This window comes from Camelus ferus, chromosome 5 (genome assembly GCF_009834535.1).
Source record: "Camelus ferus isolate YT-003-E chromosome 5, BCGSAC_Cfer_1.0, whole genome shotgun sequence".
NCBI classification, from domain to species: Eukaryota; Metazoa; Chordata; class Mammalia; order Artiodactyla; family Camelidae; genus Camelus; species Camelus ferus.
This window is the reverse complement of record NC_045700.1, coordinates 48,665,015-48,686,530: the sequence shown is the minus strand read 5'-3', so window position 1 is coordinate 48,686,530 and position 21,516 is coordinate 48,665,015. Positions and strand designations below refer to the sequence as shown.

The following is a 21,516-nucleotide window of genomic DNA, read 5'->3' as shown; positions in this document are numbered from 1 at the left end:
CGGGTTTTCCTTTCGCCAGTGAGCCTTGGCAGAACAGGCTTTAAAAGAAGGGAAGGAGGCAGAGGAAGAGTTAAGAAGTAACTGTATCTTAAGAGTCATAGTAAAGGGCAGTCCACCTTTGAGACGCGACGTCCAGCACCTTATTTGGCTGCAGAAGCCGCACGGTCGGGCGCCCTGGGGCCAAAAGCCAGCCTCGCCCCTCCACTGCCCGCCCCCGGGTCACGGTCACGTGACGGGGAGCGGCGCGCGCTGGCTGCGGCGCCGATTGGCCGGCGGCGGGAGCGCGGGGTTTGATGGGAAGGAGTTGGCCGGGCCCATCGCTCTGTCAGTGGCGGCTGCTGCCCGGACCGGAGGCGGTCTGCGCGGTGGCGGCCGAAGCTGGCAGCGGTGGACGCCAGCGCCGGGCTTTGCCCGCTTCTTGAAGGTAGATGGCTCAAAATGAGGGCCGTTAGGAGGGTTCGGCAGAGGGGTTGGCGCGCCGAGCTTTTGCCTGGGAAATATGCTTTCCTCTCTCAGGCGCCTCCGCCCCTTGCCGAGTGGCCTACGAGCTCGGCGGCGGCGGCGGCGGCTGCGGCGGCGGCGGCGGCGGCGGCTGCGGCGGCTAGTCGAACTCCTGCCTGGCTGCGCACTGACCCAGTCTCGCCGCCCGGTCCTCTTGGTTTCTCAGCTCAGTGGAAGGGGTGGCTCTGGAATGCTGGAGACCCCTTTCTGTCCCCAAGGGGAGCTGGCTCCCCAGCCTTTTCTGGGAGATTCAGGGCGGGGGGTGATTGGGTTGAGCCGAGTATCGGGGCTTTGGCCCACCTCCGTGTTCGAGCGATGGGTCAGAAGGTCCTACGCTAAGCCTTCGCTTTGAGTGTGTTTTACTACCCATGGCGTCTTTTTCTGAGTTGTGCGGAGGCTCCAGGAGTTGGAAAGATCGGAAGCGACTGAAAACTGTCAGTGTCATGCTGCTCGGCCCAGGCGTGTGGGCGTGGATTGCGTGTCACTTAGAGAGGCCTCTCTACGACCGTTGTCCTTATTTGAGCGACAGTAGGCGCTGTAGGGGGCAGAGGGAAGGGCGAGGTTGCGTGGGTGTCATAGGTATAGTAGAAGAAGAGCAAACCTACACTACATCCATAGTTTTAATTCTTGAATGCTGTGTGTGGAGATTGAGAGATTTGGGATTGGTGAACTCAGTTTTGTTCATGGTGTCCTTACTGTACTAAGTAAAATCTGTGACTCACTGAATTTTCCATGTTCCGCTTTTCCCAGTAGGCTTCTGGTTTGTGGTGCCTAGTGTCGACTGTTTTCTCCTTTCTCTTTGGCCTGGGTGTCACCATTGACAAAATTGTCACCACACAAAATTCAACAGCGGTTTGTGTGGATGTGAGTAAGCTTGGTTTCAGGCATATGTTCAAACTGTCAGGGAATGTTAATATCTTGTCCTCAGCAGCCCCTGTAGTTTCATTTTAGGAGGACCAAGTTGATTTTGAACACATTTTTTTTTAAATGGGTGAGGCATTTAAAATTAGAATTTCGAGTTTCTCTGTCATATATTGGGATCAGCCCAATGCTGTTAATAAACTTAGTGTTTATATATTATTAGATTGAAAGAATATAAGAAAAGAAAGAAATTGTATGGCTTACAACAGGTATGATTTATTGTAGAAATCTTTCTAATCAGATAGTCATTTTTTGGTAGTATTTAGTTCAGAATGAACTGATTTACCATGAAGACCAGAACTCAGTCACTGTATAAGTGCTTTTGGAGGTATACTTCTTTTCAGTAATTTTATTTTTGAGCAATAAATGTGTTGGTTTGGGATATTTCAGAGTTATCTTTTCAGTTAGGACCTTTGAAAGTTTGAGTTCTAGAAGGAACACCTTTAATCTTAACTTGAATAATAGAATGTGTTATAGAGGTACTGTGCATGGTGACTGAATAGTTCCTACTTAAGTTTGCAATTTGATAAACATAAACTTGTTGTTAAAGGCCTACAGGATTATTTTAATGGAAGAGTCTTCAGAGTATTTTGCTGGAGAAAATGAGAACCATACAGTTTCAGTTAAAATACAAACTAATTTTACTTTCAATTTTAAAATTATGAAACAAGTTAGAAAGAAGTGTGTTCCATATGAGAAGTTTGCTCATGTGTTTTCCAGTGATAGTAGTAATAGGTACAATTCATTATGCATTTATCATTTGTTGGGCACTGTCTCAACAGATGGAATTTCATTTAATTCATACAATTCTGTGAAGTGTAGATGTTTTCACCACTTTATAAATGCTGAAACTGAGGCTTAGAGAGTTTAGTTTACCCCACATAGCTTGGTTTAATCACATAGCTAGTATGTGGTTGAGTCATATTTTGAATCCAGACCTTTTTTATTCCATTATTTCAGTATCTCTTCAAGTAAGCTAAAAATTTAAGAATAACACATCCTAAGACTTTAAATTCTGACACCTACACCTAAGTGTGAATACCAGTTAGTAGAAGACATTAAAATAATGTGACAAGCTTTATTATTTGTTGAAAAACACATTAGATGCACCCAGTTCTTAAGGTCATGTCAGGTCCCATTTTGATATCAGAGTGGAGAGACTCTTTGTGTATGGAGTCTCTTGGAGCAGGCCACTTGAGATTGAACCATCTGTCCACTCAAGGGCAAGCAAATTGATTTATGCTTCAGAAAGAAATGCTAGTTATTTTATTCCCGCGTATTTTCTATGTGTTGAAAGGAAGCAGAGATGGGCTAGAAAATGGCAACAACCACAGCAGTAAAAACAGTTTATATTGAGAAATTAGCATGTGTCAGGCACTGTTGTAAATACTTTAGAATGCATTATGTCATTTAAGTTTTTCAACATTTAAGAGGGTTCTTAACTATTACTCTTCTGCAGATGAAGATAATGAGTAACTGAGAGGTGAAGTAACTGACTTGCCCAAGGTTTCATAGTAATGGGCTACAGGAATTGGAGTTAAGATGTTTGGGTGGCAAAGCGGGAAAAGGTGTTTGAAAATAGAAGAGGTATGAAATAAAAGCTATAGAGAAATAGTTGATTTACTTAATTTTGTTATGCTTTTGTATCTGTTGGTAAGTACTACCTTTACATGTGCATTTTGGTAAATCAAGCTTCTTTAACAAATAAGTTAGAAAAATTGATGGAACAATGAGGATTGATTGGCTCTTTGATTATGAACCTGAAAGGATGAATATGGCATTTAATGACTATTACCATAATGTTGTTTTAGAGAACAAATTTAGAAGCACAATCCTCTGCTTCAGGGATCTTAAAGAGTAAAATATGGTTTGTTTCATTAACACCAAAACAATTCTCCAAGCAAATAATTGATGTCAAAGTTGGTATTAATTGCAATATTATGCATACATTTCATAATTGCACTTATTTTAAAAGTGGCTTGTAGTAAACAAGTAAAGGCAGTGGTAACAGACTTCTAGTACCAGTTCTGCCCCTCGCTGGAGCTACATGGTTTTGGCACATCATTTTGCTGCTTTTCCATGCAGATTTAAGCATTCAGATTTAATCAAATGAAGGAATTGGGCTGCATGATACACTGTACTAACCCTGTCTCTTGTGTTTGTAACTCACTTCCCACTTTAGTAGCTCTGTTTTCCAGCTATTTTATAATGTCCAAGGTGCTTTCATGTATTTTATATATAAATATTCCAATCTAATCTATAGAAGTAGATTTTATTTCTGATTTTGAGCTTTTTTTTTTCCTCTTTAAATCGAGCCATAGTTGATTTACAGTATGTAAATTTCAGGTATACAGTGTAGTGATTCACAATTTTTAAAGATTATACTCCATTGATAGTTATAAAATATTGGCTATATTCCCTGTGCTATTTGATATATCCTTGTAACTTATCTGTTTTATACATTGTAGTTTGTACATCTTAATCCCCTACTCCTAACTTGTTGCTTTTTTAGAAAGTCAAAACTTAAATACTATGTCTGTCTCTACTACTTAACATCTTTGGGAACTTAGCAAATATCTTCACTTCCATAGCCTCAGTCTCCTCATTTGTAAAATGGAGTGATAGTAGTATCTAAATGATAAAATTCATGTAAAGCATTTGTTTTAGGGCCTGCTAGAAGATTAAGTGCTTACGAAGTATTTAAATGATATTATCATTGTCATTGCTTTCAAATATTAAAAATTCTAATTTGTGATGTCTACAGATTTATCTTGAAGGCATATTACTGTTTGAAACAAAAATGTGTAGGTCAGTTGTGTACAGAAACACTGTGCTAGACACCATACGTACATGGGATACATACTTTGAAAATTCAGAAATTAAATGGTTCATCTGAATCTCCCCTCCCCAGTCACCTTTCTTGGTGATTTTTAGCATCTTAAGGTTTCAAGATCTATTTAATGTCTTGACTCAGCGATTTATACTTTTATTCATTAAAGTTCTTGGATTTCCAATAACCACATTTTAGACATTTGAATACTCAGTTACTATTGAACGATTAATAATACTTAGATTGCAACTTAAATGTACCTGATAACATTTATATTTATAAACTTCAAAAATTTCAGGACAGATAATAGGTATTTCTGTTCCTAAAAGCCACTGTGTAAATATTTCATAATTAGGCTTTTTGTTACTTCTCTAACCAAGAAAGCCCAAGATAGGCAGGCCTTATGTTAATTCCAACCTATAAATAGTATTGCAGAGTACTTACTTGGTACTGGCATTATTTTTGTCATTACATTTATGGGCTTAAAAGATGTAAGAATTATGGCCTAACTTTTTTGGGGTGGAAACGAAGCAGTTTTATACACTGGTAGTATATAACTGTAACCTGGTAAAAATATGTAAGTTTGAAAATATACTTCCACTATTTCAATTAAAAAAAATAAAATATAATTATTGACTGGTGAATTGACTTAGGATATAATATTGCTGATACACTTTTATATGTACTGTAAGATTTAATACATTTGAGAGCCATAGAAAAACAGCTAAAGAAGGGGATATGATATATAGCTAGCTGACATAGTCAACTAACTTGAGGGACTTAGATACAGTTTCAGGGAGAAATGTTTATTTGGGTGTTGAATGGTAGTGAACAGAAGTCTGAAGATAAGAGTGGCTTTGGATAATGTTTCTTCTGAGCTATTGTTCAAATCACTAAACCTCTTCCCACTTAATTTTCTTATCTGTAAAATGGTAATAATGACGGCTATCCTGTGAAAAGTGGTAGTTTTATTAACTGTAATTTATAGAAAAGATAATTATGGCTCAGAAACATTAAATGATATGCTTACTGTCCCAGGTAGTCTTATTACCCTTGTTTTCTTACTCAAAATCCAGTTCACTTTTTTATTATCATTTGTAAGATGACGTTATTCTAAACATTTTAGAACACCCCTAATTTGAGATAACTCGAATTAGGAGACAGCGGAATGATAGAAATGACTGTATTTAACAATGAAGAATGAAAGTAGTATAGTAGAACTTTTCTTACAAGAACAACATAGGGGACCTACTTTAGGAAAAAGAAAACTGCGATTTGTTTTGAATATACACTTTTAAAATGCCTTGCCACTTAAAAAAGCCTTTCCAGCTTTATTTTCACTTTTAAATATGTCCTGGCTTAGAAGAAGGATTTTTTTTAAAAGGTGGAATGTATCCTACGACTGTCTGAATTAAAATTCTATATAAATGGTGTCCAAAGAAATGAATATTTTATGGTATTTTTGGACAATATTGCAGCATCTTAATTTTATAGTGGGTATGCTGTATGTTTAACTTAAATTTTAAAAATACTTGCTTTATTTCTAGCTGTGAATTCCTTTGGACAGTTGATGGTATTTATCGTTGTGCCCAGTTTCTACAAATAAAAAATGGGTGGATTATTTTCTCGATGGAGGGTAAGTTACTTTTCTTTACAGCCAGTTCGTAGTCTAATATAAAAGTGTCACATAAAGCTATTTGTAAAGGTCTCCTTTGTGGAGTAGATTGGAGTAGCAGTTTGATATTATCCCTAACTCTGTTTAAGTTTTTTACTCCTCTTATGAATTAGTTTTTTATTTGGACTTTAATGGTTCTACTTACTATATAGTTGTCTGATGTCACTGTTTGACAGAATTACTTCACTTTGACTTACGAATTTTTATTTCTCTATGCATTTGTGTACAAGTGATTATCTTGTTTTCTCTTCATACTGCCTAAATTTCAATCTTATTTGAAAGATACTTGTAATTAAGTATTCCATACAATACTTACATTTTTATGGGCTATATCTTTTTGCTTAAAGTTTGTCACAGATATTTACTGAAGTCACACTGGATATACTTTTAGGAATTAATAGGTTAAACAAAATTAAAAATACAGTTTGATTTTACTGGCTAAGTCTTTAGAGGAGATATCTCAAATTTAGAGCAATAATATATAAAATATATTGATAAATTCTCTTTTCTAATATAAGAGGAGATAATGTAGTCTAGGACAAACTATGCTTATTTTTTGACTCATTTTTACTGTAATAATAGATTCTAGCAATACTTGGTACACAATTTAGTTTTTGGATTATTGCTGGAACTGCTTTGTTTTGGACTGGTTTTATATTGACACTCGCCCCCTTACTTCCCTCTAAAACCTTATCACAATTCTGCCGGAGAATCAGATATATCTGTTCTTCCTTTGTCTTTCTTTTTAGGTTGAACCCTGTGAAATTGCCAGTCTTTAACAGTTTTGACTATGTAAACAGCAATCTCACATGGTTCAACCTAATAGTAACAATACCTGTGGGAGCTACAATGATTTAATAATCATTACTCTCTTAGATTGTTGAGTATATATAATTGGTAATTATTTTTTTAAGCTTTGTGTGAGCCATTTTGGCCGGTTTTTATTCTAGGTGATATAAAAAATACCTCTGACAAACAAACTCTGCTATAATGAAGTATTCTTTGATACCCTTTAAAAATCTGGTCTTCAGAAAAGTACATTAGGAATTCAGAATGAAGGCAGCCTATTGATTTTTGACCTCCAGAGTCCTAAGTGAACTTTTATGAATACTGAATCAGACCATCTTTAGTCTTGGATTTTTAAATATGTGAATTCTTTTGAATAATCATATCTGAGAAAATTTTTCTTGGAGAAAAAATTGTTTCTCTCAATAAAAGTATATTATGTTGGGGTTAAGGATGGTAAATATAGAGCTATCAGAGTTGAAGTACTTCTAGGACTAAAAATAAGTAAAGTAGGAACATCTTATTTCTTTAATCTCATGTGATTCTGTTTATAATTATAATTTTTAATTAAATCTAAATCTCATTTGTAAATAAACAGGAATACATATTGCTTGACAACACTGAAAAACTTAATTTTGGGTTAAAATGTTCTTTTATGATTTCATAAGTCAGAGTGTTCCCAAATTTACAATAGCAAGTGTTAATATTGTCTCTTATTTATGTTTCTATAACAGACAAAACCTTCGACTGTAGAAGTTCTGGAAAATATAGATAAGGTATGTTCTTTGGCTCTACGGTGTATTAATTGATTTTAGGTGTTATATAAATATTGTTTTAGTGTATATTATTTTGTAGACCAGATCTGTATGGGAATTTAGAGGTGATATAGAGTAAGTCTGAGAACTTTAATGTTACATGATTTCAAAAAAGATCCAAAGTCTGTCAGTGACTTAAGAACTCTGTGTCAAGTAATAGTTACTGTTAGAATGAAATTAGATCTACAGCATGGTATAAATCAATGTTACAGATAGGATAAGGTAGATTATAGAATAGTCTGCAACTATTTGTATCAGTTTGCAAATGTCACAGCTTTTTATAGTTTCTATCATTATACAAAATGTATACTTGGGAGAGGGTATTGCTCAGTGGTAGAGTGCATGCTTAGCATGCACAAGGTTCTGAGTTTGATCCCCAGTAATTCTGTTAAATGAAAAAATAATAGGCAAACAAACAAACAAACATCATTACCCCCCCCCAAAAAAAAAGAAAGAAAAGAACTAAACCTAATTTAACAGTGAGACCCTCTTCCTATTTAATGTCAAAAATAAAAAAAAATGATATGCTCATTGAGAGTGATGAATAGATTGAAAGAATCTAGTAGGGGGTCACTGTTTCAATTTTTATTAATTCCTTTTTTGATAGCCAGATATTTTTTAGACCTTAGACAGGGAGAACTATTACTTGTTTGAATTAACAAATACTATTTATTGATACCAATTTCATACCTCTGTTCTTTGCTAATTTGATAGCTTAAAAATATCTTAATTTTGCATTAAAATTTTGTCAAATCATAATAGGCATTTTTCATATTTTTTAACTTCATTTTTAGTTTTCTTTTTCACATTATGTTCTGTTTTAAAATATTAAGGTATTATATTTGATTGATATTTAAGAGTTCTTTCTCTGTAACCTATCATGTTAAAATTTTTTTAACATTTTAATTTATTTATGAATTTGAGATTTAATAATATAGAATAACTTTCTCTTAACAGGAAATTCAAGCATTGGAAGAATTTAGGGAAAAAAATCAGAGATTACAAAAATTATGGGTCGGAAGATTAATTCTCTATTCTTCAATTCTCTATCTGTTTACATGTTTAATTGTATACTTATGGTATCTTCCCGATGAATTTACAGCAAGACTTGCCATGACACTCCCATTTTTTGCTTTCCCATTGATGTAAGTAAAATATTTTTTATTGACTTTTCCTTTGTCTGACCAGATAGTTTTAATATAGTCAGTTTCTTTTTTTATTATGAAATAGTAATATAGATTGAATAAACTTGCTTTTTTTTTTGCAGTTTGAAAACTGTGTCTTTTAAAAAGTAGAATAATTGTTTTAAATCTTTATGTACAGTCCAACAAACTTGAAGAATATGATGCAGTGACATTAGTAATAATGGCTCTATATGGTAATCTTTTGTGATTCTCTGATAGATGGTTGTGCTTCCCTGGGGGTATTGGGCTTGGAATGGGCATTTCAAATGTGGGTAGTGGCAAGTGAGGGAGGACTTGTAAAACAAAAGGAACAACTGCCCCAATGATTCTGAATGTATTCCATGCATCCTACCTCACTTCTCTTTTTAGTAACTACTATAAAGCAATTCACCTTTATTATAGAAATATTTTATAGTATAGCACTTTACAGAAGGTTATGATTGAGAGTTTTGGGAGGCAGTTGAATAAAAAAATCTTCATTCAATCAACAAACATTTATAGGTACCAATTGTGTAGATGTTGGATTATAATGGTGTATGGTACACAAAAATACAAAACCTTTGACTATAGATCTTAGACTGTATACATTAAATTAGGTAATATGTATGATGAATATTATGGGAGAGAAATGCCAAATGCTCTGGGAGCATTTTACAGGGTCCCTAACACAGTCTGGAGTGGAGGGTGAGGGTCAGGGAAGGGCCTTTGTATTCTTTACTATTCCTGCCACAGAATTAGTGACTTAAAGCAACACCCATTTATTATATCACAGTTGCATAGGTCAGAAGTCCAGGTGGTTTGACTGACTTCTCTGCTTAGGGTCTTGCAGGCTTAAATCAAAGTTATCAGCTGGCCTGGAGTCTTGGGGGGAGTATGCTTCCAAGCTCAAACAGGGTGTTGGCTGATTTCTGCTGCACCTCTCTGAATTCCTATTCTGCCTTTGGCTGGAAGAAACCTCTGCTTTTAAGGCCTCAACTGATAGTCCAGGTTAATCTCCCTATCTTAAAATCAACTGAGTCATACTTTATTATATCTGCAGAGTCCCATCACAGCAGTACCTAGATTACTGTTTGATTGTATAAGTAGAGAGTGAAAATCTTGCCTCCCTGAGGAAGTGATGTTTGACTTTGAGACCTGAAGGATAAGTATTTGTAGCAAGGGTAGTGTGACAGGGTAGGTAGTGGTTTAGGCAGAAGGAACAGCATATTTGCAGGCCCTGAGGGAGTACAGAGCATGATGGGTTTAAAGAATTGAAAGTAGGCCTAAGACTGGATAATAGAGAAAAGTCTGGATAGTTAGAAGGACATTTCTTGTGGGCCTTATAGTCCATGATAAAGATTTTAGGTCTTAATCTAACAGTAGTGGGAAGCCATTGAAGATTTTTAAAAAGGAGTATGACATTATCATATTGTTATGTTGAAAAAACCACTGAGGCTATAGCATGGAGAATAAATTAAAAGAGAGTAAGAATGAATCCAGAGCAGCAAGGCAGAAGGTTACCGTATTTGTCTAGGGGTGATTTGCACTTGAGTGTTGATAGCAGCGTTGAAGAGAAGCAGATGGGCTGTGTGAAGTGACTGGGTTGAAGAGATTTAGGAGGTAGAACTGAAGTAATACAGAGAGGCTCTTAATGATTGGTTGGATGCGGGGTGAGGGGAAGAATTTTAAATTTCAGGGTCAGGGGAGGGGAAGCAGTCTGAATCTCATTTTGGGTGAAATGGGAGGCTTGTAAAGGTTTTAGAAGACTGGCATGATGAAATCTAAATTAAGAAGATCATGTGTGCTGCCTTATGGAGATGGAGTAAGGAGGACAAGGGTAGAAACAGATCATCTAGGAGGCTGTTATAGAAGTTGAACAATGAAAATAGACTGGATTGCCCAGTGGGCAGTGGAGATGAACAGATGATTTGGAAATATTTTGGAAGTAAAACTGAGACAACTTGATGGGAGGAAATGAAAGGAAAGAGAAAACGAAGGGAGGAATCAGGGTGATACTTAAGTTTTTTGGTTTGACTTTGGTAGGGTAGAATCTTTTTCTTTGGGACTTCTATAGTAAACATCTTTTGTTTAGTCTTTAATGCAGGGCATATTTTTCAAATGGAAAATCCTGGAGCTGATAACAATTTTAACTTTGTATGTAGATAAAAGAGTCAAAAGTTGAGTGCATGCATATTACAAAATAATTGTCTCTGCCATTTAAACAATTTTCCTTCTCTTTTGAAGTCTTTTGGAATGCTTTTTATCCCAGGTGTAATCATGGATTTCATAATGCTGAGCCCCTTTCCCTTGCTTCCCTTCTATTTTTTTTTTTTAATGAAGAGAGAGAAAAAAGATTTAGAAAGGGAATAAGTATGAGGTTATTGAGTCTAGTTAATTTAAGTGTCTTTAAAAACTTAAAACAACTCAATTTGACATCCATTTCCATATAAAAATTGATTTTCTGATTATAGAAATATTGTATCTAGTTGCAAAAGAATGTTTGATAAGGGACTCTATTACACTAATTCTAATTTCTGTCCACAAATTGTGATCAGCTATTGTGACTTTTTTTTTTTGTAAATAAGTCATATACTTGTTGTTTTTAAAAGTAGAAAAACTTCATTTCTTTAAAAATGTTTGTTATTTCTTCAGTTTGATTTTTTCACTGTTTTAAGTATGAAGCTTTGTTATCCTTACTGTGTCCTTTTACCTGTTCTGCATCACCTACGTCTAGTATTTCTTGGCTTATTAAACTTCAGAGCCATTTCTCACTTTGCCTCATTCACATCTGTGACCTGGTTCTCAACTGCTACAGTTTCTGTTTCAGTGAGCTCTTCACTTTTGGAAGCATAGACCAGTTACCCAACAAAGAATAGAATTGTCCTTCTGATTGATGACAATCAAAAAAGCATGAAATAAAATACAACAACGTGAGAGTAGATGTTGTGGTAAATAGAAAGAAGGTTTATCACAGGACATTTTCTTTTGTGTGTAATGTGAGCTGTTGCCCAAGCTTATCCCTGGACCTTTTTCTTTGAAAACCAAAGTTTTGAGGTCTGCACCAGGGTTTGCTTAAGAAAATGGAGGCAGAAGGAGCAATAAAATATATTGCTTTATCATCACTGTCTACATTGATTATAAAGTTTAGAAATCTACCTGATAACTGCAAAAAGTGACTACTCTCTCTGCATTCCAAGTTTATGAAATGCTTTTACTGGCAGAGAGGTCATGGACTCAGAACTGAGCATATATTGCCTAATCATGACTATTTCAAAATCATCTTTTATAGTAGAATATCAATACTCTATATAAGATACTTTTAGATTTTATTATGTTGTCTTTTTAGGATGTAATATGGAGGAACTTGGTGAAATTCCAACCTATTTTTCTTTCTGTCAGATTCAATAACATTTCTCTGATCTTTTTAACTGTTACTGAAACAAATTATAGTGAACTGATTTCATAGGAATTACTAAGACTATGCTCCATAGTGAGGGAAGGTTTGGGTTACAGTTAAATTTTTTTATTTCTACATTATGCTGGCAGATATGCATTACCTTGGAAGTTAGTTGATTTTTTAAGAGTGAACAACCATAAACTGTCTCTACACTTAACTATCTCTACAAGCAATCTTACCAGCTTTTATTCCTGGATACCTTATTCTTAAAAATTATAACTTTGTAGAAATTCCATTCTCTAAAATATCATTTCATCTAGCCTAAAATGTTGACCTTTGCAGAGGATTAAGCCATATTTTCTTTCCGCATGTGTTGTGTGTGTGTGTGTGTGTGTGTGTGCGTTCGTGTGTTTCTTTTAAAATGAAATTATGGAGGTAAAATTCAAGGAACCGAGGAAGGTAGTCTTGTCCCCTGTTCCTTATGTTTTCTTATTTTTCTACTTAAATTGAAAGCCATTTGAGGATAGAACTTTGATCTTATACAATTTTTATGCCTCCTTCCCAGTTCTCCTCCTCCCAACCATTTTGTAAGAGATATTTCCTCAATCTAGCTAGACAACTAATAAAAGTAATTTGTAGCCTTTTGAGGAAAGTTAAATATTTGTTTCATGGTACTCTAATAATAATACAAAGTGTTTCTTATCAACTATAGTTGGCTCTTACAGGAGAAGGTATCCAGACATCTCTTGATATTTACTCAAGAAGAATATTTACTCTTAGTTTTTATAGGTATGAAAATAATTTGCAAGCATCTCTTTTACAATGTTGATATTCACTTGATACAATTTTATACTTAAAGAATTACGTACTGAGACATATAAGAGACAAATCCAATTCTTGGATAGGAAGACTCAGTATTGTAATGTGATTGGTTTTCCCTAAATTAATCTAAAAGTTTGTGATCACAATACAGATACCAGCAGTGCTTTAAAAATCTTGACGCATTTGTTCCATAATTTTTAACAGAAAAATAAGCTCATAATAATAGTCTTGAAAATTCTAAAAAAGGAGCAGTATGAGAATCAGAGGTCTACCAGATACCAAATGCATTATAAAACTTCATTAATTAAAGGTTTGGTACAGTGTCTAAATAGAGACACAGACCAAAGAAAGAGACGTGAGAATTCATAAATCCCCATAGGATTTAAAAAATTATATATGGTTTTTATATATGATAAAGATAGCAGTTCAAATCATTGGGTTTGAAAATGGTGTTAAGTCATATCTCTTCTTCCCCAACCCCCCAATAATAAGATAATTTTTAAAAGGCTTTATCCTTATGCCAAAATAAATCATTGTCTGAATGCGAAAGTAATTCTCGCTAAAGCCTTTGATGGTTAAATAAACTGACAAAATAGTCAACATAGTTATAAATATTGAGACCTGTACTTTTTCATTTTTAGCTTTCTATATTGTTAAATCTCATCTTAAAAACATCTCAATAAATTGTATAGGGCTTGTGTGATTGTTGGGAAGAAAGCACTTAAATTTGGCAGGAAGGATAAGATAGGTAAAAACTCCTTTGTATATGAAGATTGGTGAGAAGTAATCAGGTTTATGGACTGTTAATCCTTTAGTAAAAGTGAGAAAGGTTTGATTATATTAATAGAGTTTTAACTATTTTCTGCTATATTTTAACTTTTAGCAATTTTAATTTTAGTACAATAAAATACTGAATATTAAGGATTTAAAATGTTTACTGAATATAAAGAGTGATTCTGTTATATTGAAGTTCCAAGTATTCCTTTTAGAACACCTTTATAATTTTATAGTATTTAACAAAAATTCATGCTGTATTTATGTTCAGTTTCATTCAGAAAAGAACAACTGGAATATTTCATGAATGTGAGTTAAGAAAGGGTTTAGTATATCTTAGAACTGATTATATCTGTGAACTTACTGACTTTCTATACTAATTTTGTATCCAAGTATAGTTGTCTTGTTGTTTCTAGCAAGTTGTTTAGTTGAGTCTTTGAGAGTTTCACTTCAAGTATACAGTCATATTATTTGTAAATAGCAAAAAATTTCACCTCCTTTCAGATTTTTTTTTTCATCTGGGCTAATTGTATTGGCTAATACTTTCAAGACATTGTTAAGTTACAGAGAAAATAGCGGACATCCTTGACTTGCTCCTTGGGAATGATTCTGACGTTTCGCCTTTGGGCATTATCCTGACTTTTGAATTGAGAAGATATATTTTATGTTAAGAATTTTTCTAGCTACTTGTATTTTATTTAGTTTTCTTTTAAATCAAGAAAGATTGTTGAATTTTGTTAAATGCTGTTTCATCTTACATTTCTTGATATGATAGATTATGTTAAATATTGAAATCAAATACTGAAATCTTGAATTCTAGGAATATTTCCTTTCATAGTTGTAGTCATTTTATAGAAATATCAGAAAGCTTTTCTTTCCTTTTTAATGCTCTATAACAGTTTAAATAGTACTGGCATTATCTGTCCTTTACAGGTTTAGTAGTATTCCATTTAAAATTTTTTTGGCTTCGTGTTTTTTTTAATAAAGGGTAGCTCTTAACAACTTTTAAAATTTAATAGTAGTTAATTTTTTAGGCTTTTTTGTCTCTTCCAAGGTTAGTTTTGTTAAAAATTTGAGATATATGTATATCTCCATTCTACAGTTTTAAAATGTGTTTGCTTAGTGTTGTAATAGTAGTAGTCATCATTGTCTCTTACTGATTTTTAAAGTTTTCTTTGTAACTATGGTATTGCTTCCTTATTTCTTATTTTGTATATTTGTACATATTCTCTTTTTTGGTTATTTTTATTAGCTGTTTCTCCCAAAAAATCCAGCTTAAAAATTACTTCTTTTTTATTAATTCTTTTTCTTTTCCTTAGGCTTATTTTATTCTTATAACTCAAAATGGATGCTTTAACATATTTATTTTCATTCTTATTTCTTGACACAATACACTGCACATGTATTTGAGGCCATGGTATTTTCTGACCACTTTAGTTTCTTCCCACAGGTCTTGATATGTAGTTGATTTACTTTGGTTGTATCATTCAATGTTTTTTTCTTTTTTTAGTTTTTGTAATTTCAGAGTTATTTCCAGGTGGCAAATGTGTATTTGTTATATTTGGTTTTTTGGCTTAATTACTATTTCTACTTTCATTGTATTGCTTTCAGAAAATATTGTTTAATAATATATCCACTTTGAATTTATTGAGACTTTTTTTGGGGGTGACATACTATTTGGTCAATTGCAGCATTTCATGAACACTTGAAGATTCCCCCCCTCCCCGGTCCACAGAGTTTAATATGAAAACTACCTTACTATGCTATATAGATCTTCTGTATCCTAATGACAATGTATTTATATTTCTCCTTGTATTTCATTTAGTTTTGCTTTATGAGTGTTGATACTTTTCTATTTGATGAATAGATATTCCTAGCTGTTATATCCTCATTGTAAGCACATCCTTTAAAAAATACTTTTTATTTTGAAAAAATTATAGATTCACAAGAAATTGGAAAAAACAAATGTGTACAGGCAGGTCCTGTGTACCCTTCACCTAGCCTTCCCCAGTGGTAACATCTTACATGACTGTAGTTAAATATCACAGCAGGAAATTGACATTGGTTTAATTCACAGAGCCTATTCAGATTTTCCTAGTTTAACATACACTCATTTGTGTGTATGTATTTTGTATTTCTATGCATTTTTATCATATGTATAGCTTCATGTAACTTCCCCGCAATTCAGATCCAGAACTGTTCACAGAGTTCCTTTTTGCCACCCCTTTGTAATCATACCAGCTCTCTTCTGCCTGCCTCATTCCTAACTCCTACCACCCACTAATCTATTTTCCATCCCTATAATTTTATTTCAAAAATGTTGTAAAATGGGATCACATAGTATGCAGTCTTTTGAAATTGGCTTTTTTAACTGAGCATATTCTTGAGATCCATCTAAGTTCTTAAGTGTATCAGTAGTTCCTTTTTATTGCTGGGTAGTATTGCATGGCATTAATGTAGCACAGTTTGCTTAGCAATACCCCTGTTGAAGGTCATTTGGATGATTTTCAGTTTTTGGCTTTAACAAATGAGGCTGCCATGAACATTTGTGAACAGTTTTTGCCTGAACATAAGTTTTCGTTTCTCTAGGGTATATGCCCAAGAGTGTAATTTCTGAGGCACATTTAAATACATATTTATTTTAACAGGAAACTGCTAAACTGTTTTTCAGAGTAGGGGTACCATTTTACATTTCCACTAGTTATGTTTGAGTGATCTAGTTTCTCTGCATCCTTACCAGCATTTGGTATTACCACTATTTTCTAATTTGACCATTCTGATAGGTGTCTAGTGATAGCTCATTGTGGTTTTAATTTATATTTCCCTGATGGCTAATAATGTTGGACATCTTTTTATGTGTTTATTTGCCATGTGTATCTTCTTTTGAGTGAAATGTCTGTTCATGTCTGCTAATTTTCTAATTGGATTATTAGTCTTTTTGCTGTTGAGTTTTGAGAGTTCCTTATATACATAGAGACAGGTTTTTTGGTGGATATATGTTTTGCAAAGATTTTTTTCCCAGTCTGTAGTTTGTCCTTGTATCCTCTTAATAGGGTATTTTTGCAGAGCCAAATTTATTATTTTAAAAATTTCCTTTTGTGTATTGTGCTTTTGTTGTCAAGAACCCCTCTGTAGATATAGGTCCTGAAGATTTTCTCCTTTGTTTTTGTCTATGCTTTTTTCTTCTAACATTCAAGTTCATAATCCATTTTGAGCTAATTTTTAATGTAAGTATGAGGTTCACATTGAGATTCTTCCTTCCTTCCTTCCTTCCTTCCTTCCTTCCTTCCTTCCTTCCTTCCTTCTTCCTCCCTTCCTCCCTTCCTCCCTTCCTCCCTTCCTCCTTGCCTCCCTGCCTGTGGATGCCCAGTTGCTTCGGCACCATTTTATCATTTATTGGAAAGAAACTGTGTCCTTTTTTTTCCAACCTGAACAGGCTGATGCAGAGTTCTTAGAATGTATTTTTGTTTACCTGAAAGAAACTGCATCATTTTAAATGCTATAAAATGACCTTGTTTTTCTAGTTTAAAGTTTTTTGCAGAGGGGAGGGGGTTTTGCATTCAATCTTGTGGCATATTAAGATCACAACTCTTATTTTATTTATATTTGCCTAGTATTTTTTTCCCCATTGTTGTATTTTCAACCTTCAAAAACAGTTTTAGATGTCAGTTTATTTTGTAGGGTTGGGGTTTTTTTATGATCCTGTCTGAAAGTCTATTTCTTTTGCTCTGGTGAGTTTAGCTCATTTACATTTTTGAGATAAAAGATGTTGGTCTAAGTTTTGGAACATAATTCTGTATTTTGCTTTTGGTTTTTATAACTTAAAAAGAAAATCTTTAGTTATGTGGTATGTTTACTTTGGCCCAGTTATTTGTAAGAGGTTTATGTGAGAGTGTAGAAGCATGCCTTCCTAGATTTCAGACTATCTAGAATTTTCCTTATGACCCAGGATTTAGTGTGTTAGTTTGTTCAGCTTTTATCTTTTTCCAGGTAGTAGGGTTAGGGAACTCTATATTTTTTCATAATATGAAACTTCTTTTCTTCACTGCTGCCACAGAAACAGAATATTCTTTGTAAATAGGGCATTTCTGAGTGATTTCTTTTTAATTCTTGCCTTTTCTGTTTCATTGTTGGAATCAAACTGAGGAGTTTCTGCCAGTAGCATATGTATCTTATTCTCATTATAATAAACATGGGTTTTAGATTTTACATTTTGGGAAATTTTATCTTCCTGCCTTTTAGTGAGATAAGCAGTTTTCCTTCCCTGCTTTTACTCTTTTGAGTGCCTGCATCATCTCCATTGATTTTGGGAGCCCTTCCACATATTTTGAGGGTTGGGTTTTAGCTTATCTTAATTTTATCAGAAAAAGAATTTCTCTTTTTGTCTTTGTCTTCTTGCTGTTTGAATGATTTCTAAGAAGAGAAAGGGGTAATGGAGATTATGCCACCATTGTTAAAGTAAGAGTCAATAATAATATCTTTAATATTGTCACAAATATGTTGTTAAATTCTGATGGTAGCAAAACCTTTGTTGGGATAACTAAAATATATGTTCCTGAAATACTTTAATTCTTCCCTAAATTTTATTTTAAGGAATTCTTTATTTAAAAGAATTTCATTTAATTTAGCCTTAAAGAATAACTAATTCTGTTGTTCTACCTTTTAAAGTCTTGAAGACTTGACACTTGGAAATGTGTATTATTTGATAGCTCATTTTCTCCACCAGTAGTTCTGATAAAAACCAGAATAAGAATTTGTTGTCCACAAAGGGGGACTAATGAGTTTTATTTTAAAGCAAGGAAGTATATTTCCATTCTTGTAGTTTTTATGCTTTGACAATTATATGTGCTTTAAAAACAGTGTCTACCATTTAAGAAAATTTACTGATTTCCTTCAGAATTTTAGTCATCATCTCTGCAGTTCCTTCTCTCGTGTCCTCAGTTCTCTTTCCCTATACTTTTTTCCTAAATCATCTCTCTCTGCTTGCCACTGTTTCAGGGAGTTTGCAGTGGGGAAATATTATGGGACTTTTCTACTGCTGCAGGGTCTTTGAGGGTTATGAGCAGTGTCCTTAACCTTTTTCTTACCTCCTTTCCCTTGATAAGGACAATGCTCAGTATCTTTTTTTTTTTTTTTTCTCTTCTAGTGCTTAGGTGGTTGTCCATGTACCATGTAGGAATCTGGTGCTGGTTATTTTCATGTTTTCATATTATAAAAGTAAATCATCACAATATAAAAAACAATGTATGAGTTATTTATTGCTGTGTAACAAATTGCCCCAGAACTTTGTAGCTTAAAAACAACAAATGTTTATTATCTCTCACAATTCTTAAGGGGCAGGAATGTGGAAGCAGCTTAGTAGGATGGTTCTGGCTCAGGGTCTTTTTTCATATATAAATTGTAGTTAAGCTATTGGCTGGGGCTACCATCATCTCAAGTCTTAACTAATGCTGGAGAATTTACTTCTAATAAGCTCACACATGTAGTCGTTTGCAAGCCTCAGCTCCTCACTGGCTGTTTGCCGGAGACCTCTGTTTCTCTCCAAATGGGCTTTTCTGTAGAGTTTTCTGAATGTCCTCATGCCATACCAGTTGGCTTCTCTCACAGCAAGTAATCCAAGAGAGAGAAAGATAACAAGAGGAAGAGGAAGCCTGAGATGGAAGCTGCAGTCTTTTATAACCTAATTTTGAAGTGATATACTGTCACTTCTGCCATATGCTGTTGGTCACACTGACCAACACTGGTGAGACAGGACTATACAAATCTGTGAATACCAGGAGACAGGGTTCACTGGTGATGACCTTGCAGGCTGACTCCTAGGAATAGCAATGATATATTTCAGAGTGAAAAACTAATTTCATACTTATTATCTGAATTTATATTTAGATACAATGTATTTCTTTTATAAAGTGATAATGTTTGTATACTTATTCTGCCATGTTCTATGGAGAAAGGAATTTTGGTTTATTTACATTGAATTTAAGAGATGATCTGGATAAGTTTTTGTTTAGGATCATTCTTTTATTTCTTTAAGAGTAAGGTTTTATTTTTTTCCAGATAGCTTATTCTGTTTAGTAGAAAAGATCCCTCTAATGTTAAATAACTGGGAAGGAGTAGCAGCTTACATTTGTATAATGCTCTTGATTTGTAAAACATGTTTTTCCCTAACACATAAGAATAGATAAATTTTTGGAGTTGATGCTTACCTAGTAAGAAGGAATTTTATAATCTGTTCTTAATCTTTTGAGGGATTCATAGACCCCCTTTGAGAATGATAAAGGCAGTGGTCTCTCCAGAGAAATGCACTTTCGTACACAAAAGCAATTTTGCAATTTAGGGGGACTCTCAGGAGATCTGTGGAGTTTAGATTGAGAACTCCTTTGAAAGCACAGTGTACTTCTGGTGGCTTCTGAAAGAAAGGAGTGCTTTTAATTTTCAAAAAGTAAAGGGAAACAGTGTACCTAACTCTAATTGGAAATGTGTATTTGTTTTCATTTATATGGCTTCTAATTCATGCATCCTAATTACGGTTTTTGTTTCTGAATTTTGCTTCCTCTGTAGTATCTGGAGCATAAGAACAGTGCTTATTTTCTTCTTTTCCAAGAGAACAGAAAGAAATAGTAAGTTTAATTTCTAAATTTTTATAGATACATTTAAAAAAACCCGTCTTACGATACATTGGTTTGTAGTTGAAATGAAAGGTTGTGAAATGGTATATTGAAATGACAATATGGTAAATATTGAAGAGTTGTTTACTGTAAAGCATAAGAAGGATTATGAATGATCGAATTGGTTCTATTTTTCATTTGTGTTATTTCTATCATGCCTGTTTTGTCCTGCAAATAAGTTTAAGTTCTCTGAACCTCAGTTTCCTAGTTTATAGAATGAATACAGAAATATTTGTTTTGGCAGGACCGTTACGAATATTAAATGAAATTATATGTGAAAGTGTATGAAAGTTGCAAAGTGTTAAACACATGTGGGCTGATACTACTGACTTTTTTTTTCCAATTCCTATTCTTTTTTTATTTTTCTTGCCTTTTACATTTTTCTTGCCTTATTTAATGGGTTAGGACTTAGTATAATATTGAATTGAAGTGGAATCAGGAGATTTTGTTGGAAGAGCTTCTAATTTTTACCTTTAAGTGTGTTTGCTGTGGTTCTAGAAACTATTGATACTTTTAATCAGATTAGGGAAATTGAACTTATTGTATTGTTTCCAGTGATATTTAGTAATATAGTAGATGCTGGGAAGACAGTTTAAAACAAATATGCCCTCTGACCTCATGGAACTAACAAAATAGTAAAAAATATAAGAAACTATTTTAAAAGAGCCCTTGGAAACACTTCTCTAAGGAAAATGTGTAAATAGTTTAACTTACAAGTAGGCACATCAGGACTTACTTATTATATAAAGGGTTTTTTTAAATTGGAGTATAGTTGGTTTACAATATGTTAATTTCTGGTGTACAGCATAGGATTCACTTATACATATATATATATATTCAATTTTCATTATAGGCTATTACAATATATTGAATATAGTTCCATGTGCTATACAGTGGGATTTTGTTATTTATAAAGGAGCTTTTTGCTTTAAAAATTTATTTCATGGATCCTTTCATTTTAAAAAAATTTTTATGAATTCATTTGAATAGCTATTGCATGTACATAAAATAGACTTCATTAGACATTGTCTTGCAGTCTTACACTTTTTTTTAGCATATAAAGTTAGGTACCATATATGTATGTGTGTGTGTGTGTGTATATATATATATTTTTTTTTTTAAGCCTGAAGCTATTGGTTGTGTCCTTGCTTTTTGTTCTCTGTT

General features: G+C 33.8%; 1 protein-coding gene across 6 annotated transcripts in view; it reads left to right on the top strand.

Annotated features, from left to right (window-relative positions):
• The first annotated feature begins 271 nt into the window (after positions 1–271).
• The window catches only part of LNPK (lunapark, ER junction formation factor), a 68,279-nt gene continuing 47,034 nt past the window's right edge, over positions 272–21,516 (top strand). For 4 of the 6 annotated variants that reach the window (XR_004319952.1, XR_004319951.1, XM_032479729.1 and 1 more), the window contains exons 1-5: positions 272–424; positions 5,800–5,888; positions 7,448–7,489; positions 8,486–8,673; positions 20,246–20,304. Coding sequence is in view for 4 of the 6 variants with exons in the window: in XM_032479729.1 (XP_032335620.1) it covers positions 5,862–5,888; positions 7,448–7,489; positions 8,486–8,673; positions 20,246–20,304 (316 nt within the window). In the remaining 2 variants the exon portion in view is untranslated. The remainder of the gene's footprint in view (positions 425–5,799; positions 5,889–7,447; positions 7,490–8,485; positions 8,674–20,245; positions 20,305–21,516) is intronic. The other 2 variants (XM_032479728.1, XM_032479727.1) reach the window with 1 other exon arrangement.